At 33.5% G+C, this 26,897-nt stretch overlaps 3 protein-coding genes across 4 annotated transcripts; 1 reads left to right on the top strand and 2 right to left on the bottom strand.

The window, feature by feature from the left end:
- Positions 1 to 382: 382 nt before the first annotated feature.
- LOC7461552 (protein phosphatase 1 regulatory inhibitor subunit PPP1R7 homolog) lies at positions 383 to 3,669 on the bottom strand. Of its 2 annotated transcripts, none has more exons than XM_002324408.4 (7): positions 3,298 to 3,669; positions 2,932 to 3,162; positions 2,589 to 2,735; positions 2,277 to 2,419; positions 2,081 to 2,195; positions 811 to 957; positions 383 to 721 (listed from the first exon to the last, which is right to left on the bottom strand). In XM_002324408.4, the coding sequence occupies exons 1-6, from the start codon at positions 3,589 to 3,591 to the stop codon at positions 877 to 879; spliced, it is 1,011 nt and encodes a 336-aa protein (XP_002324444.3). In that variant the 5' UTR covers positions 3,592 to 3,669; the 3' UTR covers positions 383 to 721; positions 811 to 876. The 2 variants fall into 2 exon arrangements, with proteins under 2 accessions (XP_002324444.3, XP_024446390.2); XM_024590622.2 differs by having other exon boundaries at positions 827 to 957.
- Positions 3,670 to 13,682: 10,013 nt separating this feature from the next.
- LOC7488937 (SNW/SKI-interacting protein) lies at positions 13,683 to 16,368 on the bottom strand. The gene has a single exon (XM_002324407.4). It carries the CDS (start codon positions 16,202 to 16,204, stop codon positions 14,366 to 14,368), a length of 1,839 nt encoding a protein of 612 aa, XP_002324443.3. The 5' UTR covers positions 16,205 to 16,368; the 3' UTR covers positions 13,683 to 14,365.
- Positions 16,369 to 16,820: 452 nt separating this feature from the next.
- Positions 16,821 to 26,828, top strand: LOC7461551 (dolichyl-diphosphooligosaccharide--protein glycosyltransferase subunit STT3A). Its single transcript, XM_002324983.4, has 23 exons — positions 16,821 to 17,066; positions 17,502 to 17,564; positions 17,668 to 17,723; positions 17,833 to 17,904; positions 18,086 to 18,191; positions 18,280 to 18,330; positions 18,780 to 18,875; positions 19,084 to 19,143; positions 19,224 to 19,337; positions 20,379 to 20,465; positions 20,952 to 21,055; positions 21,818 to 21,913; positions 22,316 to 22,436; positions 22,525 to 22,605; positions 22,699 to 22,824; positions 22,932 to 23,162; positions 24,129 to 24,275; positions 25,245 to 25,431; positions 25,533 to 25,630; positions 25,796 to 25,875; positions 25,963 to 26,050; positions 26,302 to 26,391; positions 26,484 to 26,828. Exons 1-23 carry the CDS (start codon positions 16,941 to 16,943, stop codon positions 26,544 to 26,546), a joined length of 2,343 nt encoding a protein of 780 aa, XP_002325019.2. The 5' UTR covers positions 16,821 to 16,940; the 3' UTR covers positions 26,547 to 26,828.
- Positions 26,829 to 26,897: the final 69 nt, after the last annotated feature.

Here is a 26,897-nt window from a genome sequence, read left to right as displayed (position 1 = left end):
CCATAAAAACTATAGTCCTTGTCAAATAGGTTTCGTACGTGATGAAATTACAGATAGTTTAATGGAACAATAAAAAATATTTTATACAAAGTATTATTTATTTAATGATGTAATAACAGTAGTTAAATTTACAATATTTAAATTAAAAACCATCAATATTAATATATATCTTTTTTAGTTATTTTATAACCTCAATTTGAAAAACATTCTTAACCAAACACATTAAACTAGTAAACTACTTTTTGTTCAACCTCAATTTCAAACATAGTTTTAACCAAACATATATAAATACCAATCAACCTCAACCAAAAGTGTTTTTTATAAAACAATATTTTTCAAACCACAACCACAGAAACTACCACAATACCAAACACACACAAAATGAACAAACTTCCACAATTCATTTCCCATTACGATATTCGTTGTAAGAAGAGTTCTTCCTACATTCCCAAAAATAAGCAAAACTTTTACAATACATAAAACTAACAGAAGATTAAATGGGAAACAACAATATAGTCACTTTAAATGTGATGTTGGAGGAGAAAAAAAAGGTAAATAAGCATGCCTGAGAAATCAAAACAAACAACAAAATACGACTCCTTTGAAAATTTCTGGTATTTGTGATAATATGATACCAGAGTAATGCCTAAAATTTGCATCCGTAATGTCCTTGCAAAAGCAGTTCTCTCTCCTGAAAGAAAAACTTGTAGCATAATGGCACCTGCAATTCAAATTCATGATAACTTGTTAAAAGCAATGCCCAATGAGTGCAGCTAAAAATAGGAATGCTATGTGATTAAGGAGTGTTACCCAAAGAGGATTTGACCTTGAAGAGAGAGCTGTCCAACCAAGAAAAACTCAGGACTCAGCAAACTTCTAAGCAAACACACTGGAGTCAATTTGCTGAATATTTGGAAAAATCTGTCTCAAAAAGGCAGAGTAGCTTGTAGACTTTGCCTGCAATAGAAGAAGCAAAACTATACGTGAAAAAGCTCCACAATAACAAAGGAAACAGCAAGGAGGGAAAAGGAGATACCCAAGCAAAACCGGGTCCTGTCTGGAAACAAAGCTACAAAGAGGATTCAATTTCAGTGTTTTCTATTCTTTTCTTTTTATGGCTCCAGAACTTGTAACACATAAATTCATGGATACAATTTGACTGAAGAGACATGATTGTGGTACCTCATTGGTCTCAAAACATCTTTGTGAGGAATAGGTTCAAATATAAGAAAGATAAACAATGATAAAATTTTCTATCTAATGAACATGCTAAATAAAATTGTCTGTGTGAATAGCAAAGCACTATTTATGGATTAAACTTCAATATGATCATAGAATGGTGATAAATAATGTTGACATATTCTAATTGCTTTTAAGGATATGAGAAAATATGAGTGATTAACTGCTAAAAAAAGTATCAACATTTTTATTCCTCAAACATGTCCATGGTCGTGGAACAATAAAACCTGTGAGCACACAGCAATTAGCGCTCCTAGAGAGCTTTCAAAAAAAATCTATTAACAGTGATCAACCAGCATATCAAGAATCCATATGATTGACATGTTATAGTATATCAGAAAAAAAGGGTTTAAACTTTCCATAAAAAATATCCAGGGAAAGAGATGCCCACTATCACTAAAAATTTTAGTATGTGAGTTCTCTATCTTCACAAGTACAAGCCTTTCTTGCAACAACTATTTGAAACTTGTTGCAAAGAGTCAAGGATCTGGAAAAAAAAAAGTGGGATAAAAGTGTCGGAAATCTAACAACATGCTTTTAAGGTGACGTGGGAAATCTAGTTGATCCAATAAAAGGTGAAGGCGTGGGAGGAGAACTACTGATACAAAGCTACGAATGAGGGGGCAGACCTATGATTCTGGATATACCTTTGTGAGCAGGAAAGGTCCGGATCTAATGCTTTCTCTATGTACTTGTGACCACCAGTAAAACTAGACAAAAAGCAAGATAGAAATATCTCTACGCATTGAATCATCAGCAATGTCATCCAATCAGCTATAGATTAGAATGCAGGCAGTGGGTCCTGAAAATGTCAGGTTTTCCAAGTTAAAGAATATCTTACACATGGATTGTTTTCAAGGTAGATAGTTGTTAGTTTCTCTCTTGAACTGACGACTGCCTCAGAAACGCCTTCAAGTGATTCTATTTGGTTGTCATTGAGCCACAGATCCTCTAACCTGTAAGCATGGCGTGAGTCAAGCAGTGAAATGAACCGGATAAGAGACAACATAATCCTGAGCAAGGAAGACTACACATACTGGGTAAGGTTCTGAATATCATTCACTGAAGTTAGCTTGTTAGATGATACATCGAGTACACGGAGGTTGACCAAGGTTGACAAGCCTTCCATTTTGGCAATACCATTATGGCTCAAGTACAGTTCTTCTAAAGCAACACATTCCTAAAATAACGACAAAATGGAAAGAAATAATATAAAGGGGACCACATTTAGACAGCAATTTCAATGTGACAGAATACCATGAGTTTTATATATGTGCGCGCGCGCGTACATATAAAGAAGAATGCCATGAGTTCGTCTCGCTATTAAAAATGCAGTTTCTATAAAGTACCTCAAACCCTTTCATAGAAGTTACACGGTTGCTTTGCAAGCTAAGCTTCTTGATGCATTTCAGCCCACATAGATTAACTACTTTGATACGATTTCTTCCCAGCCACAGCTCCTGTAAACTTGTAAAATTTTGCATGCTCTCCATCACCTGCAAACAACCAAAGCAAGTAGCTCAAGATTTAGAACATCCCACGCTCCAGAAACTCCTAAAACATAACATCCACAATCTTCCCATTACATCTCTAAAAGTTTTCCTTTCACATCGATACATTGTGTATCGTAAACTCAACAATTCTTAAGCTTGGATAAATTATAATATGGTTCAAAAGAAAAGGAGAACTAACCCGTAATCTGTTGGAACCAAGTTCGAGAATTTGCAACTGATAAAGGTGATCAATCTCCTCTATCTTAGTAACTTCATTTTTAGATACATAAAGTTCCTTGAGGGTATTTGAGACTTTAGACAATCCATGCAACGAAGTAATTTCATTGAAAGAAACATCAAAAACCAAAAGATTCTTGAATATGCCGCTATCCGGTATTTTCTTTAGCTTATTATCCCTTAACACCAGCTCCTGCGAATACATAATAACAATTAAAAAAATAATGATTAAAACATAATAATCACTCAGTTATCTTGAACTAACCTTTTTTATTTTATAATAATTAGAGAGCCAAAAATAGATAAATAAAATTGAAAAATGAGTTACCTGGAGAGCGGATAACGAGTCCCAGCGAGAGAAAGGCTCAACAGCAGCATCGTCGATGAGGTTTTGACGGAGAGAGAGCTTTTTCAGGTTCGAGAGATGAGCGATTCTAGGGTCCAAGCTCGATAGCCGATTAGCGGTCAGGTCTAACTCGGCGAGACTCGAAGATAAATCCACTGAGCTGAGATCATGAAGCTGAAAGCTGGTTAGGTCCAGGATGGTGCTTGATGGATCGATTTCGACCGTTTGATCGTCCGCCTCCGGGTTTGAGCCGTTTGGTGGTTGCGCGCCGTCCATTTGTTTCGGATGCTTTCTTGATTGGAGCGCTGAAAAGAATCCCACTCTTTCTTGTTTCAGGTTTTTTTTTTTTTTTTTTTTTTTTGTGGGTGGGTAATGCAAGTTTTTTTTATAAGAAATAAATATGCAGGTTTTTTAATATATTTTTTATAATAAAATTTTAATTAAATAAATTAAAAATTATCTATGATAATAATAAAAAAAAATTATTCACGTGTCTATTCAACTCATCTTGCTACATGTTGAATATTTTTTTCTAATGAAAAAGAATTAATATATAGTTTTTATTAACGTGTTTTTTTTTCACAATGAATAAAAAATATAATTGTAAATAAAAAAGTCAATATTTATATATAATAAAATATAATGAAAATTATATATGTTAATAAAGACATGTAAGATCTGAAGCTCATTTTTAACGTAATAGAAAAATGGAACAATGATGCAATTGCTATATTGAAATACAATTTTCTTAGTATTTATATAATAATTTTTTAAAAAAAAGTGTAAAGAGAAAAAAATAAAAATAAAAATAAAACAAATTATAAAAGAATGATGATGAGAATAAAAAAAATGGTATAAATAGGTTTAGTGTGAAGTAATAAATATTTTAAGTCTAAAAAATAAATAATAATATTTTAAAAAAAATGAAAGGAAAAATAAAAAAATATTAAAAAAAGGAAAAAATATGATAAATAAGCCAAGTAAAAATAATAAAAATATCAAATATAAAAAAATATAAGAAAAACTTATTTTTTATAAAAAAATAAAAAAAGAGAAAATTTCAATTGTGCTTCTTCTATTATAAAAGATCATTTTCTTTTAATATATGTATAATTTTTATTTTTTTTAAGATATGGATAAATTCAGTGGTGTTATAACCGAACCAGACAGCGAATCATTGAAAAGCGAGATTATGAATTCGCTGGTTCAACCAGAGATTCACACTGGTTCAATACAGCGCATATTGTCTTATAAAAAAAAATGAAAAGGCACTTGAAATTAAATGCTGAACTTTAAACATCTAATCTCTGAAAAAAGTAGAAGGTACACATTTATGATTTTCATTCAAATTTAATTTTGTATTTGTCATTTAATAATAGAAAAAAATTTCCTTTTGAAATTTAATTACATTTGACAAAATATAAAAAAAAATGAACAAAAAGCTGAAGGAATCAAACGTTCGATTTCCCCCTTAGCCCCCCCTGACAATTGAAGGATTTTTTTGTTTAAAAATTCCTTTTAAATACATTTCCTATTCAGATTTGCCTCACCTTTACAAAAAAAAAAAATGACAGTAGTTTCCTGTGCAAGAGAACTAATCCAGATTGTAGCAATTAATTTATTAAATATCAATCTAAATCCTACCTAAAAATAAAAAAAAATCTAAAAAGTAAGTTGATATAATTTTTTTATTGTTTTGCTGTGATTGAAAGACAAATTAAAGCTAAGCCCTTAGTAAGTAATGAAAGCCATATGATGGCCACTAGAGGTTTACATGGTCGTTAACTTCAGGGCCCGTGAGATTAGTCGAGGTGCGCGCAAGCTGATCCGGACACCCACATTAAACTAAAAAAAAATGAAAGCCTAACACGTGAGGGATGATGAATTAGGTAACATTTAAAAATTTTATTTTTTTACACAATTCTAGATTGCCATAATTATTTTAGGCAACAATACCAAACAAACATAAACACAACCATAAATTAAGTTTTTAGGAATATAAAAGAGACTATGAAAGAGAAATTAAATACCTTAATTTTTGCAATTGTTTGACCTAACCATCTAGTTCACTCTCCAGGTTGTAAGCTTGAGTATTTTCATTTCACCTACTTGGTTTTTTCATATGTTAGACCACACGTTTTTATAATAACACTCTAAGCTCTCTTTTAATGTCATTAACCCAGTCTAGGAAATCTATCAATAAGCTAATAAACATAATCTCTCACTTTTTAAAATATGAAATTTAAAAAATATAAGTTTTTTTATATGTTAAGGTAAGCTTTGTTTAGTAATGTTTTTTATATGTTGATCAGCTAATAAACATAATTTCTGAAAAGTCAAATTACCTTTTGCTATGGAAAGGTATTAAATTGATATATTTTTAGGTGTGGTGATTTTAATATATTAATGTAAAAAATAAAATAAATAAAATATTATTTTAATATATTTTTAATCAAAAAATATTTTTGTAATATCATTTTGTATCGTACTACCAAACAAAATAAAGTTTATAGTTTTGTGAAGAGTGAAGTGAGTGTGGCAATAACTCTTACACTTCAAACCTCTCTCGCTGTGTAAGGGAAACATTAAACGCTCTAGTTTTTCCATCATGTAATGGGCTCTTGGAAAAATCAAACACTGTAGTCTTTTCACAATGTAATATTCTTATAAAGCATCATAAAAAATGGACACTACTAAAAAAAAGTGTGGCTATTATCATTAGATTTTAGCAATGAAATAATTCAGTTACTAATTTAGAAACGGGTTGTGTATATATAATTTTTTTTTTAATATCAGTAAAAGATTTATCAATGAAAAATTTGTTACTAAAAAATACTAAATTATCTAAATAAATAAATTATATAAGGAAACAACAATGGATTTTCCATTGCTAAATTTGCTATGGATTATTTATTGCTAATTCCAAAAAAAAATATTTTTTTAGTTTGTTGTCTCAACCTAAAACTAAAGCTATACATCGTTGATATAGCTCTGGAATTCTAAGAATTTGAATCGTGGGTGAGCTAAACACGCTCTCTCTTAGTTACCTAAATAAAAGAAATTAACCTAACTCTTCATCTTCCTCTTCTTCATCTTAACCTCATCCAGTCAGCATTGATATTCAATATTTCTTTGTAAAGCACAAACACCAAAGACCTACAACAACAACCCATTAGATCCATCATTACCACCATCGAACATCCTCAGTCCACTTTCTCTTCTCCTTAATATAGATCATTTTAGAAGTTCAAAACCTGACTAATTTTACACCACCAATCGATCTACTTTTGCTGCCACTCTTTATAACTTTAAGGTTTATTTCTCTCACTATTTTTTCCTTATTTTTATCTTTTTTCATAATTCGATGTTCTAAGTTAACTCTTTTTTTTATCCAAATAATCAAACTGTACATGGGTTGGGTTTTGTATTTTTCTCTTCGATAATCCAAGTAATGTTAGGATTTCTTATTTTTGTTGTTGTTGGTTTTGTCTGAGTTATTAGGCTTACTAATTTAGCACTAAATATATAAAAGAATTATAGAGAAATAGATTTCCATGCCTTTTGGAAATATTATTTTATTAAGAATGCTCAAATGTGATTTTAAAAGATGTTTATCTGTTATTTTCAAGCAATTTTTTTCAAGTAGTCAATACTGCACATTCTTACTTCAATAGATTATTTGACATCGATTGCATTTTCTTGGCTGGAGATTTTGAATATGCCAACAACCAAAGATGGACAAGAATAATTGCAATTTGTCTTCTCTCTATCACCAAACTAATGAATATGGGATTGAGAACCATCTTTTTTTTACTTAACATGTTTTTTTTCCACTTGTCTTATTTGAAGCAGATCCCACTAAAACTTCCTTGAGTAAATTGAATTGTTATTATTTTTTTTCATTTCCAAGCTTCTGAATTCATTTAGCATTTCCTAGCATGACTATTTGTTCTATTCAATACAATTCTTTTCTAGGTAAGTTTGGAACTAAGCTTTGGAGTATTGTTAATTCATGAGTTTTTGCTATTAAATCTACCTGGTTACTATGGAGTATTGTGTATTGTTGATGGAAAAAAGACTTATGTATATATGATATATAGTTGGGGTTAATATAAGTGTGTAATAACTTTTTTAAAAAATATGAACTAGTAATTAACAAAGTTGTTTTGATGATTTATTATATAACATCTTAAATTTAGATTAAGAAAAATATTAAATTACATAACATTCTAAAATGATTACTAGTGTTGTCATGTTAATTAGATTAATATGGACGATTTATGATGGATGTATCGTCGTCTTATGGATGATCGTTTTCATCCTGATAGTGGATGTTAGAAGATTTATCAATTTTGCATTTCTAATTGATAAAAAATGTATCAGGGGAAAAATAAATGTTCTTATATGAGGTGCAAAAATAAAAAGTTCTTAAAGGAAGATGATATCTGTAAGCACCAATTGAAATAAGCTTTTTTACTTTGTTATGAAAATTGGATTGTACACTGGGAGCCTTGTGTCATAGAACCAATGTTGGTTGGACCTTCATTGGTTGGGATCAGTCATGTTGTTAATGATGTTTGACTAGAAAATCCATATAGGAATTTGGTTCTTGATGCAATGAGGGTTGGTGATGAAAACTCTAATGATAGGGTTTCTAGTCTCGTGGTAGCATATGAGCTTCCAAATCCGGAAGCAACAAATTTTTATAAATTGTTGAAAGTTGTATGAGCCTTTGTGGGATAAGTGTGACAAACAATCCAAATTATTTGTTTGTATACATTTGCTTAATATAAAATCAACTTTAAATGTGACATAAATTATCTTCAACAAATTTATTGATTTTACAAAAAATTACATGTCTCATGATAAAAATTTGGTATCAAGTTTTTATGATGCCAAGAAATTTATGCAACCATTTGGACTTGGTTATGAGAAATATGATATGTGTCCTAATTATTGTATTTTATACAATAGGGTAGATGCAATGAAAATAAATTATGATTTTTATGGAAGTTCATGATACAAACCTAGAAATCCCACTAATAAATGTTCTAATAAGGTGAAAAAGCAATTCTAATGCTTTTTCTTGACACTAAAACTTTAGAGACTACTCATGTCTTCACATCATGCCAAAGATATAACATGACATCATTTTCTTAAGTTAGATGATAGGGATATAGTGCATCAATCTGATAAGGAGGCATGAAAGGAGTTTAATCATGTCCACTCAAACTTTGCTTCAAATCCGAAAAATATTCGGTTAGGATTATGCACTTATAGGTTTAGTCCATTTGACATGTCTTCAAATTTATACTCTTGTTGGCCAATAATTGTGATTGTCTATAACTTGCCTCATTGAAAGTGCATGACTAGATCATTCATGTTTTCGGTAATGATGATTCTTGGGCCAAAGAATATGAGGAAAAAGCTTGATATTTTTCTAAGACTTTTTATTGATGAGTTGAATAAGTTGTGGTCCATTGGTGTTAAAACCTATGGTGTATATAGGAAGGAAAATGTTCAATTAAAGCCAACTTTGATATTAACTATTAGTGATTTTTCAACATATGGCATGTTATCGGGTTTGAGTATTCATAACAAGTTGTCTTGTTCTTATTGTATGGAGCATAACAAGACCTTTAAATTAAAACATAGAAGGAATTTTTTTTGTCATCGACGATTCCTACCTTTGAATCACCTATATAGATATCAATCAAATAAGATTTTTAAATGAGTAATTGAAAGGCTCCCTCATTTACCTCATCGATTTGGTTTGGAAATGTTATACAAAGTATATAAGTTTACTTAGGGATATATTGGAAGTTCCTCACATAATGATAAAATTTCTAGCATTGGTGTTAAACATAATTAGGTAAAGAAGAGCATTTTTTGGGAGCTTTCATATTGGCATACAAATTTAATTCGTCATAATCTCGATGTCATGCATATTGAGAAAAGATTATTTGATAATATCTTTTACACAGTTGCGGATTATCCGAATCAACTTAAAATTTTGAATTGGAGGGGAAAACTGAAAAGAAAAGTTAAATTCACACAAGGAACCAAAACAAAAAACCAAGATCAAAATTGAAAAAAAATAACAAATCATAATTATGGATTCAATGATCAAATTGAAGATAAATTAAAATTTGATAAAAGAACCAAGAACAAAAATTAAAAAAAAATAAAGATCAAAACTGAAATATCAGTAAATGAGAGGACAATTCTAAAATTTTGAATTGTTAAAGCAAATTTCAAAAGGAGGAGAGCAAAAAGACAAAAATAAGAAAGAAGAGATCACGGGTGACACACCACCACTCCACTCAAAATAAGATGTCTCGACACTTTCAACGTCATTGTGGAAGTTGTCATTTGGATGCTAGGAAACACCACACACGCCACTAAAAGACCGCGGACAACTCTCATTACACACGCAACCAATTTTAGTTTTAAATTATATTTTATATTTATTAAAATATAAAATTGCGTATAAGTCAATTTGAATATAACTGAAAAACCAAGTGGAAATATATATATAAAACAAAAACCATAGATACTAGTTAAATAAGTTTTTATTTTTAAGAGTAATTTAGTTTTCACTGTGTTTTATAAATATGAAAAGACTAAGTTATTCTCGATCAATCTAGTAATGAATAATGGATCCTGCAAAAAAAATCATATTACTTTTAATAGTCAATTTTTTTTATATATAAATAGTAAAATAATCATCATATTATTATAATAAACAATGAATCCTCCAATGATAAACAATGTTTTATCTCTCTAATTAGCTTTTATTAATATAAAAATAATAGAATTCCATCTTTTAACAACATTAATCTTAACTTGTCTTCTTTCAAGTTTTGAACCGGATTAGTATATTGTTGTCAGACCCAAGGACCTTAGATCTAGCATGGTACCCAAACTCAAGTAGATTGGGTCTGACATGTTTACCAAACCCAAGATACTTGGGTCCAACAACCCTTGCTAGACCCATGCAAACAATAAAACAAATAGAGAATAATTGTGTACTTTAGTTGTCATGAGAGAGAAAAGAAAGAAAAAATACAAACAACCGATCATCGGTGGCAATCCAACCATGATCTGTCTACACATACCGCATCATGTGGAAGAGAGCACGTCTGCGCATCTATCTAGACGATGTATGACCTGATTTAGCCGCCGGAAGATGTCTCACATGCCTCCTTAATGGCACGGGCATCGCCCACTTGTTGGCGCGTGTGACAAATACGTTAACAGATTTTCGAATAAAAAATAGAAAAGATAACATGAAAACACTAAAACGCTCCAATGATTCTGTATCGGGAGAGATAGTAAAATCTCCACGTCTTTTATTTTTATTTTTTATAATTATAATATGATAATTATAGTTTGAACGAATATTTCGAAAAGAATAAAGAATATCTTCTCCTTTACCGAGGTAGTATTGTTACCGTGGTTTGCTTGTAGTTTCCCCTTCCTTTTCCATCAATTATTGTTTCTCTCTCTCTCTCTTAATATATCGTGTTTACAATGTAATGTATTTTCTTTTTTTATTTAAAGAATTATCAAATTATTATTTTTTAAATACTTTTCATCTTATTAAGATTATTAAAAAAACACCCAAAAATAAAACAAAAATTGATAAAAAATATTTTTAAAAATCACTAAAAAAAAAGGGAACAATCTGGATTAAAAATCACTAATTAAATTGTCCATTTTTAATTTGTTTATCATTGTTTTGAGATAATTTCTCAACCTAATAATAGTGCTTTAAAGCAAGCTTGTCAGAAGAGTAAGCTTTCAAGCATCTACATAATGGCTTCAATATAATTTTAATTGGTGCAGCTCAATTGGTCAGGCTCTGAGTTTGCTCTCTAAAAATTATCAATTCGAGTCTCACAAACCTCAGGGCCACTGAAGGCTTACATGGTCGTTAACTTCGGGGCCCGTGAGATTAGTCAAGGCACACGTAAACTGGTGCGGACACCCATGTTAATAAAAAATAAATAATAATGGCTTCAATATAGCCACGAAAATCACCAGACATTATATTGCATCAACAACTTAGCATCAAACAACCTTCACTGCAATTCATTCCTGTAATTTCAAATTATTATTTGTACTCAAAATTCATGAATACCATCAAAAAGTTTATGTTGAAGGTACTATACTTTATGTAGAGAATGTTAGTATAGTTGATTTATAAGATATAGAATCATACATAATTGATATTTTTTTCCAACACAACCATGCGAGGTTCCTGAGGATTTGTACATAAAACTAAATACAACAAAATGTGGAATATTTCATGAATCATTTTATGGGATTGTTAGGAAAGCAAGAAAAAAATTCATGTTTTGAATATCTTCTTGTATTATCTAATTCATACAACTAAATGCTTTTGTTCATTTCAACAATAATAAAAAAGTAATTTGCATTTAATTTTGGAAGCAGGCCATATTAGCATCCAAAAGGTTGGATATTTTTCTTTTTTTTTAAAAAAGGGCAAGATCATATCTTATCCCTTTCCTTGATATTCTAATACCAATAACAAGAGAATTATGGTAAAAAAGAAGAAGAAAAAATAGAAGGGGCAACTATAATTAGGGCAAAGAAAAAGGACCAGAGGTACAATTGTCATCGGAAGAAAAGAACAAGGTCAATTTTGTCTAAAAAAAGCTTATTAGTTGAAAGAAAAGGGGAGAAACACCTTAGTGTGTTTGGTACTGTGGTAGCTTTTGTAGTTGTGGTTTGAAAAAAGTTATTTTATAAAAAGTACTTTTGGTTGAGGTTGGTTTGATATTTATATATATTTGGTTAAAACTGTGATTAAAATTGAGGTTGAATAAAAAGTAGTTTAATGTGTTTGGTTAAACATGCTTTTCAAATTGAGGTTATAAAATAATTAAAAAAGATATATATTAATATTGATGGTTTTTAATTTAAATATTGTAGTTTTAACTACCATTATTATATTATTAAATAAATAATACTTTATATCAAATATTTTTTATTATTTCATTAACTTATCAACAATTTCATCATGTATGAAATTCATTTGATAAAGACTATAGTTTCCATGGTTTTTTGAGCGTGCAACAAAATCATGTAAAATATCATCAGAAACAAAATTGGAATTGCGATCAAATTCCACAAATGCTACATCATCATGCGATGTTCTTCTAATTTATATAGTGTTATTAAATAATATTAAACATTAGTTTTTCGAGTAAAATATAATTTTAAAAAATAATTTTTTTTATCAGATCGAACGCGGTCCAATGAACAGTGGAGACACTGTTCACGTGAACAGTGCCAAGTAGTTATAATCATAGCACTGTTCACGTGAACAGTGTCGGGTGAAATTCACCTGGCAGACATGAGAAGCAGCTCTCAGCTGCTTTGTAGGAACTAGCGTTTCAATAAAAAAATATATGGGTCCCACACAAACGATCCATTACATTTTAATGTTACTAAACATGATGTTTACGTGGTGGGCTTTAAAAGCAGAAACTACCGCCTAAATAAACACCTTCGGTCTTTTATGGTATTGTACTTTTGAAATTGTTTTTAAAAATATGTTTGCATACAAAATATTAAATTAATATTATTTTAGTATTTTTTGATAATTTTAATATACTGATATTAAAAATAAAAAAAATTTTAAAAAATTTATTTTAATATATTTTCCAATGAAAATTTATTTTAAAAAACACCTCACACTAAAATACCATACCAATCACACACTTCAATGGGTGGAAAAATTTGGAGAGCATTTTTTTACGTGTTTTCAACTTTAGCTTTGTCCATGGAAAACTGAAAAACACCCTTTTCTTTTTTAATTTGTAAAAATATTGCATTTAAACAGAGACTTCATTTTCCATGTTCATTTTTGTGGAATAATAACACACCATTACTGAATACACCCCAATATGGTACTTTATTGAATTGGAAAAGGCAAATAAAGAATCAGCTAACCCGTAAGTTCTCAGCATTAAACAGTAACAACAATAAAGCCACAAGTTTGGGCTCCCATTTGAAAGGCCGGGTGCCAGGTAAAAATAATAAGGCAAATATTTTTTTGGTTTTTAAAAATTTATTTTTAACATAGCAAATTAAAATAATACAAAATTATAAAAAAATTAATTTAAAAAAATTCAAAAAATTTTAAAAATACTTTTTGAACACAAATAGAAATTCACTCTCATCTATCTGCCAAGGCAAAATTCTGAAAACTATATTAGGATCCTCCTTGTACTGACGTGCAAGTTCTGGGATCCAGTGCATGATTCACGTCCTGATTTGAATGCAAAGACCAGCCGCTTCACCAGCACCTTGAACATTAGGAAAAAATGCTAACACGATGAAGAAAAAACTACTGGTTAACTAGAGAGAATAATTCTCAATTTAAACACGAAGCTGGTAGCACAGAATCTACCACCAACATAAAATAAAACGGTGCACTTGGCTACAAACTCTAAACACTAGATGAAAAACAACAAAATCTTAAACTACCATAACTACCATACACTGCTTCTCATATCCAGCCACAAGGTAAAGGCCTAAGGGATGCTTACACAAAGCCTGTTTAAAGTGATGGATAATACTACTTCTCTTTCAGTACATCGCAAATCCAAATGCAGGAGAGATAAGCATGGAGCATCATATAAAACTTTGTTGTTTCAACAGTTGCGTGGTTTCGAAAATTCAAATATGAAACTAGACCAGCAAAGTTTATATCCAGGAAGATGTTATGAACCATACTCTCCATCAGAATATCAAGCAGTTTCACAAGAGATATGCGCCTGTTCTGGCTATCACCTTGTCAATTGCTGTTGATTAATCAACACCCTGACAGTTCAATCCCAGCTAAATAAATGAATAATCAAGCTCAGGGGTTTGTAGTTTAGCATCAACCAAAATCAAGCTTCAAGTTAAAACATTACAGCAGCGGAAAACAAAAAAGCCAGGGGTGGAGGGTGGCGCGACAAACCATTTGTTCATACTACACAAGTTTGCCATAAATAAAACTTTTAAAGCAGGATACCTAACGCCCTCTCTCAAATCCAATACGAGTTCTACCAGAGCCTCCATCATGGCCATCTCGCATTGAAGATCCTGCACTAGCTCTCATTGTGCCACCAGTACCAACTTTGTCTGTCGGTTTCTTACCCTTCTTTACTTCAGTCAAGAACTGATCCAGACCAAATGGATCAGCTTCTTCTTCATCCTTCTCAAACTCAACTGGCCTGTCACGTGGACCGGTCCTCTGTGAAGTACCAGCAAATTCCTTGTCAGGTTTGAATCGTTCTGTCTTCATTATCTTATCTAATTGCTCATCTGCGCCTCCATACATTTCAGCATCAACATCTTTCTTCGGCCGGTATAGAGTTGAAAGTGTGGGCTGAGCCGTGAAAAGGCCTTTATCATACACACTGTATTGATCATCAGCAGCAAAACCAGAATCCATTCCTTTCTCTTGGTTGAACAACCTTTGATCATATGCAACTTCTCCCCCTTTTCCAGCTCCAGTAGAGGCCATACCAAGAGCAACCTTCTCGCTGATGTCACGATCTCTATCTCTAGTGATCTTGCTCTTCTTACCCATTGCAGCATCTTTTGCTTCCAATCTTCTTTCTCTCTCCCTTTCTCGACGGCGCTCCTCTCGAATTTTCTCGCGCCGCAGCCTCTCTTCCCTCTCTTCCCTTGTCTCCTTTGGGGCATCCCTCTCCCTGTCCTTCACATGCTCATAATCCCCTCTCATGTCAACATCATCCATTGCACCCCTCTCTGATGGGACTGGAGCAGACGGTGGGGGTGCAGCACCAGTTCTCTCAGAACGAGCTTTCTGAGCTAATGCCCGCAACTCCTGCTCTTTCCTTTCCTTCTCCTTCATCATCATCTCCTTTTGAACCTTGGATCTCATAGCAACAGCTTCTCTAGCCTTTTGCTCAGCAACATAAAGGGCTTCTGACAGCTTAGCAAAATTATCATTAATTTGAACATCCTGCAAACCTCTTCCATCAGCAGCCAGACGCTTATCAAGAGGAATCGTGTAGCCCTTAGGGTTCTTCCAATTTGAGATACAAGGTGGGATTTTCCAATCCTGCTGATCCTTCACGGTCACAGGTCGAGGTGGCGAGTGCATAACTGGCACAGGTGGTGATCCCGATGCCTTTGGAACCCTCTTATGCTTGAACTTAGGTGGCTCAAGCGGGTCCACCGGCATCTCCACCATTCTAATAATCCTCTCTTTTGCACCCGAGTTAAACGCTGCCGACTGTTGCGAAGGCTTGTACTTTATATACTTGGAATCCGAAGACTGTTTGGGCACATTCTTCGGCTGCGCTGCACTCAATCTGACATTCACAATCTTTTCAAGCGCAGCTTTAGTTTCCAGCGTAGTGTCCTCGATCTCTTTCTGCAATTCCTCATCCCCATCCCCATCCCCATCCTCATCTCCCTCTTCCTCACTCCTCAAAATCTTCGGAATCAAATCCTTATGCTGAGAATACACAATCTTCTTAGCATTCTCATTCTGTCTCACAATAGCGTCATACGCAACATTCCCATGAGCATCAACAGTCAAAGCCAAAATCTTGGACCCAGGTTTCGCAGACTTATTCCTACCCATATCAAGAGGGTACTGCGCAACATGAATCTCTGGAAACGCACCCCCATCTCCAAAATCTTCAACTTTCCTGGGAACAAAACCCTTCCGCTGCAAGTAAAGAGGTACAGGTTTATAATTGATCCCACCACCACCAGCAGATTGTTCAACCTCAGATGAACTAAACCTCTGCTTGAACCACGGATCATTTGAATGATCATAATAAGTTGCGCTGGTTGATTTCGCCGGAGGCAGTAATTCCTTTAAAGCCGCCATGATAATTGGAGCCGTAGATTTAAACCCTAACCCTAAATCGAAAAAGAAAAGAGGATTTGGGGATTCGACAACAAAGTTTCTGCGATCTGGACGAGAGAGAGAGAGGCGGCTGGTGATAAAAACACCATCTGATAATTGATGTCTGACGGGGAAAAATCAGAAATCTAATGGGTCGTTGTTATTGGGCTGGGCGGTACTATATTTCTCGGGTCAGGGCTCCAGAATAGTGAGGACTCGGATTCTGAAAGCCGGCTAATCAATAAAAACCACGTGGAAGAACACGTAGCTCGTGACCAATGAGAATGGCTGACCAATAAGGACTTACCACTTATTTATTACGAGGACAAACATGTCAATTGGATGAACAGATTGGACTTGTATTTGTAATTTAAGAATTTTGTAGAGGGACCGTTTCGTGTAGTAGGCGCAAAGCAGCTGCTCGGTTGGAGCTTGTTTGATAATTATTATTTATTTGAAAATATATTTTAATAATATTTTTTTATTATTAAAAAATATTTTTAATTTTAATATGCTAGAACGATGTGAAAATAAAAAAAATTAATTTGAAAAAAATTAATTGTTTTTTAAAACATTTTTAAAACGTCAAAAAAAACCCTTCTCACTCGAGTCTTTCCTCACTCACTACCCTGCTCCTCTCAAAGTCGTCTTCTCTTTCTACTGGACGACCTACAAAACCAAAAAACCCCTCTGTTACGAAGACACACGAATATTATCAATGGCGGACGGAGAGAGCTCGAAAGAGGCAACTGCAAGAACGCTGCGGAACGCGTTTGGCAATGTGCTCTCTTTCTTCATCCTCCTCTTGATTGGAGTTCTCGCCTTCTCGATCCGCCTTTTCTCTGTCAGTTCACTCTCTCCCTAAAAACCTCTCTCTAGATCTGATCTTTGTAATTGTCTTCTCTTTTTATGATTTCTGTTTATTATGTGTTTTAGCCGTTTCGTTGCTGCGTAAATGGGGATATAATAAAATAAAATAAAATAAAATTGATTGTTATTGTTTTAAATTTTAAAATTGGAATTGTTTTGAATGGATGCAAATTCTGTCTTTTCCATTTGATTAATGAGAAAGCAGATGAAAAGCGAAGGAAAAAAAATAAGAGTTTTTTGTTTGCCTTAATTTTTTTTTTCCTGGAACTAAACTGAGAAGGTTGGCTTGGCTTAGGCAGGTAAATGTTTGTGATTTTTAAGCATCCGAATCTGTTACTATTGGAATCAGGTTTGATTCGTGTGTTTTGTTAGTAGTTGCATTTTTGTAAACTTGTGGATTGATTTTCAGGTAATAAAGTATGAGAGTGTTATTCACGAATTCGATCCTTATTTCAATTACAGAGTTACTCAGGTTTGATTTCTTTCATAAATATAATGCTTAATGTTCTTTCTTTACACACACACACACACGAATATGTATAGAGAATGAGAAATTTAATTTTTGTTGGCTTCAGTTTTTGACAAAGAATGGGATTTATGACTTTTGGAATTGGTTTGATGATCGAACCTGGTAAGCGCAGATAATTCTCATGGTGAAAAGTTGTTGTTGGTTAGCTGTTCGTTTTGCTAGGTTCTTATATGAGAACTTAAATTGATTGTTTTTTGTATATTTCATTAAGGTATCCTCTCGGCCGTGTGATTGGTGGAACTGTTTACCCTGGGTTGACCTTGACAGCAGGCACACTATGGTGGTGAGTACCTCTTAGGTAACCATAAGAAACGTATTCATTAGTTTCTGGCATAAATTTGCCAAGTTAGTTTTCTGTGCTTGTTGCTGGATGCAGTTTCCTTGAATTGTAAACATTTGAAATGTCATGTATTACTGAGTCCTATATATTCTAATTTTTTTGAGTCATTACTATGTGGTTTCAGGTTATTGAATTCTTTGAACATTCCATTGTCTGTCGAGACTGTTTGTGTATTCACTGCACCAATTTTCTCTGCATTTGCCTCATGGGCAACTTACCTTTTGACCAAGGTTTATATTGTAACCCAATTCACGTCTCTTCTTATGTACATTGGAGTTCGTTTTGCTGATGACATTAAATTGTCTTGTTGTTCAATAGGAAGTTAAGGGTACTGGTGCTGGACTGACAGCAGCTGTTCTTTTGGCCATGGTAAATTATATAACGGGTATTCATAACTTATGTGTTGCCTTGTAATTGTATTTATTTTTTTGAACAGCAGCAATAAGGCATTACTTGTTAACACAAGTTCTTCATCACAATGTTAAAAAAACTATCTCCCCTAGTTTCTAATATTCTGTATGTCTTTCAATTGAACAGTGTTCTTTTGTCTTTTTTGGTAGTATTCTGGTTAGTAGATGAATGAAGATTACTGTGAAATAGATGTTATTATTTGTTATTTGGATGATGCAATGTTTGACAAATTTGAAAGAACAATGTTCAAACTCTAGACATATATTTCAAAATCTGTATAGTTGGGGTGGCCTTCTTTATGAGATATTCTCTTTGTAAGACTTCTGTATCATTTTGTTGTCCTTCAGAATGTTTAAACATGTGAAACTCAAAATCTTATCTGCTAGATTATTTGCTCTTGTTCACAGGTTCCATCATATATATCTCGATCTGTGGCTGGTAGCTATGACAATGAAGCTGTCGCCATATTTGCTCTTATCTTCACTTTCTATCTTTATATAAAGGTGAGAACTTTGATGTCAATTAGAGAAAGCAAAATTCCACCTTATTCTTCTTCTCAAAACTGTTATTTTAAGGAGCAATGATATCTAATGCACTGGTTTTAATAGATTTACTTCATTAACGTGTTTCCCATAGATTGCTTGTTGGTTCTGTGTTTTTTTGCTTTTCACATTTCATTTGTTGCTGATATAGATTTTATATCATGTGCAGACATTGAATACAGGATCCCTCTTTTACGCTACTTTAAATGCCTTGGCATACTTTTACATGGTAGGCTTTCTGATAATGTTTTTTGGCATCTTATTATTCCTTATGATATTTATGTTCATTGTTATATTATTGTCTTTCAGGTCTGCTCATGGGGAGGGTACACCTTTATTATTAATCTAATTCCAATGCATGTGCTATTGTGCATTGTGACTGGTCGCTATTCTTCCCGACTGTACATTGCATATGCTCCTCTTGTAAGTACCTTTAATGCTCATTAAGTTTGTATCACCGTGAAGGGAAAAATAAAAAAAAATTAATATTTTATCACCATAATTGAAGATTGCATGCTAATATTGCTAGTCTTTGGACAAGACAAGGAACTGTTTACATTTTTTTTCTGTGATCATTAATGAAGAATACTTACGATGGAGTTAAGACTCAAGGGTGCATATTAGGATACATATGGGTGAGAGTAGATGTTGGCTGTCAGCCTCACCTTGCTTTTTGGTGTTTACATACTCTTGATAACTAATCTGAACCTTTTCATTAGCAATGATTAAATGATAACTATTTTAACTTACATATATCACTGTAATGCAATGACATATTTTATTGATTTCCTCTTCCCATGCAACTTGGGGTGTGCTTTTGTGGGGGCACGTTTCAATACTTGTCTCTTGTTTTACTCATAGGGCACTATGTATGTGAAATTTTCTCAGCTCTTTTGAAGCACATTGTTAACACATGCAATTTGCTTTTGCTTTAAGGTATTAGTTACAAGCCATGGGCTTAGAGACAATAATTAAGGAGTGTTTGGTTATTGTCTCGAGATAGAAGAGATGTACAATGGAGATAGAGGGGACTTGCACCTTCATTTTGGAAGGACATAAATTCACTTCAAAATTGTCTCAGTGACAAATTTATTTTATATCTCTGTCTTTGTCCCTCCAACCAAACATGTTTATGTCCCTTTTTTCCTAGGACACTAACCAAACATAACCCTAAAAAACAAACCTTTTCTTTTTATGTTTGGTACCTGTCAATGGGTGAGCAGTTTTTCTTTTTTCCACTTGTTTTTCTTATTTTGACGTATTAGCTACAAGTCATGGGCTTGGGAACAATATTCAAAGAATGCATATTTGTTTTCGATGTCTATTATCTATCAACGGATGACTAGTTTAACTGATGCATTTTTGTAAAGAAATTTTCCTTGGTTAGACATTGAAGACTTGCAATGGTCATCTCTACACAAATGAAATTTCTTGGTTTTAATTGAATTGGACATTTCAATGCAGGTGGTTTTAGGAACGCTTTTAGCAGCTTTGGTGCCTGTTGTTGGTTTTAATGCAGTTATGACATCAGAACATTTTGCTTCATTTTTGGTGAGTTGTTTTGACACATAATCCATTCAGACACAATGTTTTTTTAAAGTTCATGAATTTGGTTATTTGTTCATCTTGAAGGGGGAAAGCAGCCATTGTACTTGCCTTAGAAATGTTATCTATTGTGAAAAATGAAAAAAATGTTGCAGGCAATAATCTTTCTGGATGGCTGTGCCATGCTGTCTCTTTCAAGTTAGAGATCAAGTGGGTTCTGTTACTTTTCTGTGTGAGACTACTATGTAATAGTGCAAGATTTTATTATATGCTATTAGTATGGAGAGGTCTAGCATGCTTTTAGGGTTTTATCAGTAAGAACAGGAAATAAATAAATGTATTAAGATTGAGTCATTTTTATAGATGAGCAATAGAGCCCTTATTGATGCCTACTTTAGATTTCCAGAAAGGTCCCTATACATGAGCAATAGGGCAGTTGTATCTGTGTTTCTTTCTTGATTCATTGTCTTGGTACTAATTTTACTTCTCCAGGTTTTCATTATCATCCATGTGGTGGCTCTTGTGTACCATGTCAAAGGGAATCTCTCTCCAAGAATGTTTAAAGTGGCTGTTACGCTTGTTGTATCTGTGGGCCTGTGAGCTTCCCTCATCATCATTTTTAATTGAATGCAGGGGATAATTACACTAGTAGTGCAAAAACTTCACAACTTTTCTCATTCAAGTGCATAGACTTTAATGTTTTTTGGTTTGAGCACTCCAACTCTTTGAAAACTTCTGATTAAGCACTTTTGTCTATCTAATGTCCATTGTTCTGCAATTTGATGATGTTTTCTTTGACCACAGCCCATCTTGGTACACAAACATTCACTTTATTTCAATCAAATACATAGACTTTAATCCTCTTCATTTTTGTGCATAAACTTTTTTGATTGTGCCATTTATGTACTTTCGTCAATTTCTCATTTTCTGATATGTTTTTTTTTCCTCGGTAAAAGTAGCCTCCAAATTGATATTATGTTTAATGAATGAAATATTTTGAATTTAAATAGATCCTTTTAAGAAGAACAGACTTTTGATTGATGGTAATCTATCTAAGCTCTACACTAAGGTTAAAAACTATTTTATGATTAATCAGAAGTAATAAATAAATTATTAATACAATTTAAAATATTTATCATTTTAATAAAAAAATGGAAAATCATATGATTGAAAAATAAATAGGAAAAATTAATAGATTTTTTGTAGCAGTATTCGATTGGAAAGTTGGTGTACCAAAATGAAGAAGAATATAGTTCATGGATGTCTGGATACATATTGAATCAATATTTCCTAATATTGTATGTGTTATGATTGAACATGAGACTAATTTCCATACTTCAATATCGTGTATTCAACAGGGTAGTGTGCTGTGCTATGATAGCTGTTCTAATAGCACTGGTAGCTTCTAGCCCAACAAAGGGATGGAGCGGACGAAGTTTGAGCTTGCTTGATCCGTAAGTATCTAGTTTTGTAATTCATATAAGCCTTTACTGTAGTACCTCTGAATCGATGCAATCCTATGGAATCTAAAGGTTTTATTCAAAGATAGAACTTGGGTTGGTGCAATCTGATCTGAACCTACCTGAACTTTTAGGTTTGAGTTCTTTGGTCTTTTAGTGGGCTTCATGTAGCCTGTTTCAAATGAACAGACCTCCATATCTCCCCCGGTCATCCTCTTCCTGTGACACATAAGCAATCCCTTTGACATGCTATCTCAGTTGTATTTATTAATTAGTCCATGTTCATGCCCTTACATGAAGACATTTATTCAGCTGTTTGTTTTAGTGACTGATATTCCCAAAAGTTTTTTGTGACACTCATTCTGACCCATTTTTATTTCCATTGCATTATGACAGAACTTATGCAAGCAAGTATATACCAATCATTGCTAGTGTCAGTGAACATCAACCCCCTACTTGGCCATCTTACTTCATGGACATTAATGTTTTGGCTTTCTTGGTTCCAGCTGGGATTATTGTAAGTTACATGTTTTAAATGCAACTTAGCTTTTCTTTAACCTATCACTTCACAGATGTGTCTCATCTTGGTCTTTCTTTTTTGGCAGGCATGCTTTTTGCCTTTATCAGATGCAAGCTCCTTTGTTGTGCTTTATATTGTAACATCTGTATATTTTTCTGGTGTCATGGTGAGAAGAATCTTGGGACAATTAATTTCTTGGATTTTCTTTTTGCCTCTGCTCATTAGTTCCCGTGCTCATTGTGTTTTCCTCATACCATAGGTGCGTCTTATGCTCGTGCTTGCTCCAGCAGCATGCATCATGTCTGGGATCGCCCTTTCTGAAGCTTTTAATGTCTTAACACGATCAATCAAGTTTCAGCTACCTGGATCATCAGGGACTTCCCAGGTTGATTTAAGCATGCTTGCTTTCCTCTATTGTTGGCTTATGCTCGCTCTATTATTTGTGAAGTCAACTTCCTGACTAAGGTTTTGTTGATTCTTTCGATGATTAAGTCAAGGGATACCAGTCTGAATACCGATGGAGAACACAATGACATAGCCAAGACTGAGAAAATGGACGAGACAGTAAAAGAACGACCATCAAAAAAGAACAGGAAGAAAGAAAAAGAGCCTGTGGAGAAGGCCTCTATAAGGTCCCGGATTGAAAGGAGACTTCTTGTTTTACCTTTGGAGGCATCTGTCATTGCTATTATCTTGCTCGTGTTGCTTGGCGCTTTCTATGTGGTACATAGACTCTCGTTTTCTTTTTCCCTATATTGTGAGATTTCACATGCTTGCTCATGTTTTGGTATTTTCTATGCCACTTCTCCATTTATGTTGTGCATTGTAGTTTTTTTTTCCCCCTACGTCCTTCTGACCATAACAGTTGCTGTTTGGGATGAGCAGCTGATATGGTTATAAACACAAGATTTCCTCTTATACAAACCCATAGAGAGGAAGACAAAGGTCTGATGTAGCTGAATAAACTGTCTGCAGTAGCCTTTTCAACCATTTCTTGCAGGCTCTTAAAACTGAACTGGCAGCCATGGTTGAAATGTTGATACAAATGAAAAAAAAAAAATTCACATTTAGCATGGCACACAGGTATAGGATTTGGTTAGTTAATTTGGAGCTTAGTAATGTAAATGCTGCCTTGAGAAATTGCATTGGCTATAGCAAAATAAAGTTGCTTAGAATGAACTCACTTCACCATAAACTACTTCATACTTTCATGGTGAAGAAGGTTAGTGCTTGCAAGGTGGAAGCTGCTCTTAATGTTCATGCTTAGCTTGCAACCACTAGGTTACTAGCACCTTGGAAAAAAGTTCACAAGTAGGAAGGTGGAAACTTGTAATGTAAGTAATTATTTTGTAATCCTTTCTGGATGGAGGAGGATGTGTTTTGAATTAATTAGAAGTTGTATTTTGGAAATAACTTAGACAAAGTGGAACCTAATGCTCAAAATAATGAACTGAATCCTCTCTCCAACCCTGTTCTCGTTCCTCTTCAAGTGACAGTCTGAGGTTTTGATCTGATCATATGAACTAAGCATAATGACATTCCATAGGAATTTGCAACTCAAAGGTTATGCCTGTAATTATCATTTTGTTTTAACTGGTGGAGACAAATTTGTTTCCTCTTATTTATTACCCATTATTGCTTAAATTTCGAAGGATTATATCTGATTACAACTTACCTTCATCTTTGTAGGTTCATTGTGTCTGGGCAGCAGCTGAAGCTTATTCGGCACCTTCTATTGTTTTAACAACTTATTCACGAGATGGCGGTCTTCATGTTTTTGATGATTTCAGAGAGGCTTATGCATGGCTAAGCCACAATACTGAGGTGGATGATAAAGTAAGTTTTTACCATGCTACCATCTTCTTGTGCCCATTTGATGATCATGGATTCTGCAACATGTTTAATAATCATGTTCCAAGTTTATGGTAAGCGGTAGGGCATCTAAAAGCTTCCTAGCATTATGTTTTTGTTTTATATCAAAATATTGAAATATTTTATTTGAAATCCCTGGAAATCATATTTATGGGCTTGTAAGAGAAACCACAGGATAACCTCAATAAATCAATAACTTTGATAAAATAATATTTTTGTTCAGTCTTGACTTAAATTTGAAGTGTAAATAATATCTGCATTAAATAAGAAATTTCCATGGTCCCAAGGGTATCAGTTTATAGAGGCTTAACTGTGTTAAGTGGATAGACTGACTATTTATATTCTCCAGGTCTTATAAAATGATAGCAGTCTATTAGAAATCAGGCTTCAGGTATCCTCGTTATAGTAATGTTATAATCTTTGACCTCTAGTCAACTGGAAAGGTAAAACCAAAGCTCTATGTACAGTGGTATTGACTTTATGTGCCAAACCCACCTCTAGAAGTTTAACCATGAAAGGCTCAAACAGATTACAGAATTTGACGATCAGTATTGTGTTAATGTTTGGATTGAGCAAGTAGAACTATCATGCCTTTATTTAGAAAACATAAAAATGTAAAAAGGAAAATGAGTATAATTTGCTTGACAATTAAACTGGTGCATAAAATCTCATCGAGATGATACCATAATAAGCTTGAAAATGAATATACAACAGCATGTCATAGTGCTGCTGCTTGGTGGAAGAAGCTTTATCTGTGATATATTGGCTCAATTTCCCCTTAATTAGTTGCATTTGTACTTGTACTTTTGTAGCATGAAATGTTATTGAACAGTTTGTAGCCTATTTAGGAGCTGTTTCCTTTTGTTTACTTTTAACCTCCTAATTTGGTTGCTTTCACCAAATGAAAGATGAATTGACTTTTAATTTATGCAGGTTGCATCATGGTGGGACTATGGTTATCAAACAACTGCAATGGCTAACCGCACTGTTATTGTTGACAATAACACCTGGAATAACACGCACATTGCAACCGTTGGTACTGCTATGTCTTCTCCTGAGAAGGCAGCCTGGGAAATCTTTAACTCCTTGGATGTAAAATATGTTCTAGTTGTCTTTGGAGGTTTGTTTCCTTCCTTCTTTACATGCTTAGATCTGTACGTGTCCAGATCAGTCTTCACTTGAAATAAATATATTGTTCTGATGGATTGCTTAACTGATCAGGTCTTGTTGGCTACCCCAGTGATGACATTAATAAGTTCCTGTGGATGGTTCGTATAGGAGGGGGGGTGTTCCCTCATATCAAAGAACCTGATTATTTAGTGAGTACTTATACCAGTTGCATATGACTGACATTCTGTTCCTTTGGATTCTTCCTAGTAGTAAAATGTTACTTGTTTAATAAATAATAGATATTTGTGCATCATGGTTAAAACTGGTAGATGCTTAATCTTAATGACTTTTCTTTCCTTTCCTTCTGTCCAAAGAGAGATGGTCAATACCGGATCGATTCTCAGGCCACTCCAACCATGCTAAATTGTCTCATGTACAAGCTATCATATTACAGGTCTGATTTTGCTCTCACCCTACCTATTTAAATGTGAAGTATATATTTGTTTCTGAAGTTAAGACATTTATTTGTGTTTTGTTACAGGTTTGTGGAAACTGATGGTAAAGCCTTCGACAGAGTTAGGCAGACAGAAATTGGGAAGAAGTACTTCAAACTTACCCATTTTGAGGAGGTACAGTAATATTGATTTGCACATGATAGAAATGTGGACAACTTAGGCAACCATTAGGCAGGTCTCCTAAAACTGGAGTGAAATAATGCATGCGAACAACGCAATTTCCTATGCTGTGCGGCTACCTAAGGCTTTGCACGAGAAAATGCTGAAGTTATTTTTGGGAAAATGACTAGTAGTAGATGATGACAAGTATTCCTTTAAACTTTGTCTGTTTTTCTTGATCAGAATTTGTGTTCTTGTCAATTTAGGTATTCACAACTCACCATTGGATGGTTCGCATTTACAAATTGAAACCTCCAAAGAACAGGATTCGAGGGAAGACCAAAAAATCGAAATTGGTGAGCATGAAGGGTTGATGTTTGCAAGTACGTCTCTTGAGATTGAAACCTAGGTTCCTACTCTAACTGCGTTTTACTTGTTCTCACTGCAGAAAGCAAGCTCAACTTCTAGCTCAAAAAGAAGCGCAGCAGGAAAGAGAAACCCATGGCACTAGTGAAATAAATTATAGGCTAATGTGCTCATATGTCTGTAATTCATATAATTATAATCAAGAAGCTTTTGAGAGGGATCTTGCAGGCATATTTGATCATTACCCCAGTAAAAGGCAAACCAGTAGAAGGATTTTGCAGTCTCCACGTATGATCTTGTGATGTCTTAACAGGACCAATCAATTTTGAATTAATACCATTAGATCTGTACTGAGCATGTTGATGCTATACGATGAATGGCATCTCTCATATACGTGAGATAATACATTTACCAGTTTTCTTTATCAGCGAAACTTTCCAGCTTGCGGGTTTTTTTTGTTAACATGCCTGGTTGGCTTAGTGCAGCCCGAGATGGA

This window comes from Populus trichocarpa, chromosome 18 (genome assembly GCF_000002775.5).
Source record: "Populus trichocarpa isolate Nisqually-1 chromosome 18, P.trichocarpa_v4.1, whole genome shotgun sequence".
NCBI lineage: Eukaryota > Viridiplantae > Streptophyta > Magnoliopsida > Malpighiales > Salicaceae > Populus > Populus trichocarpa.
The sequence above is the reverse complement of the archived record's forward strand: the minus strand, read 5'-3'. Positions and strand labels throughout refer to the sequence as shown.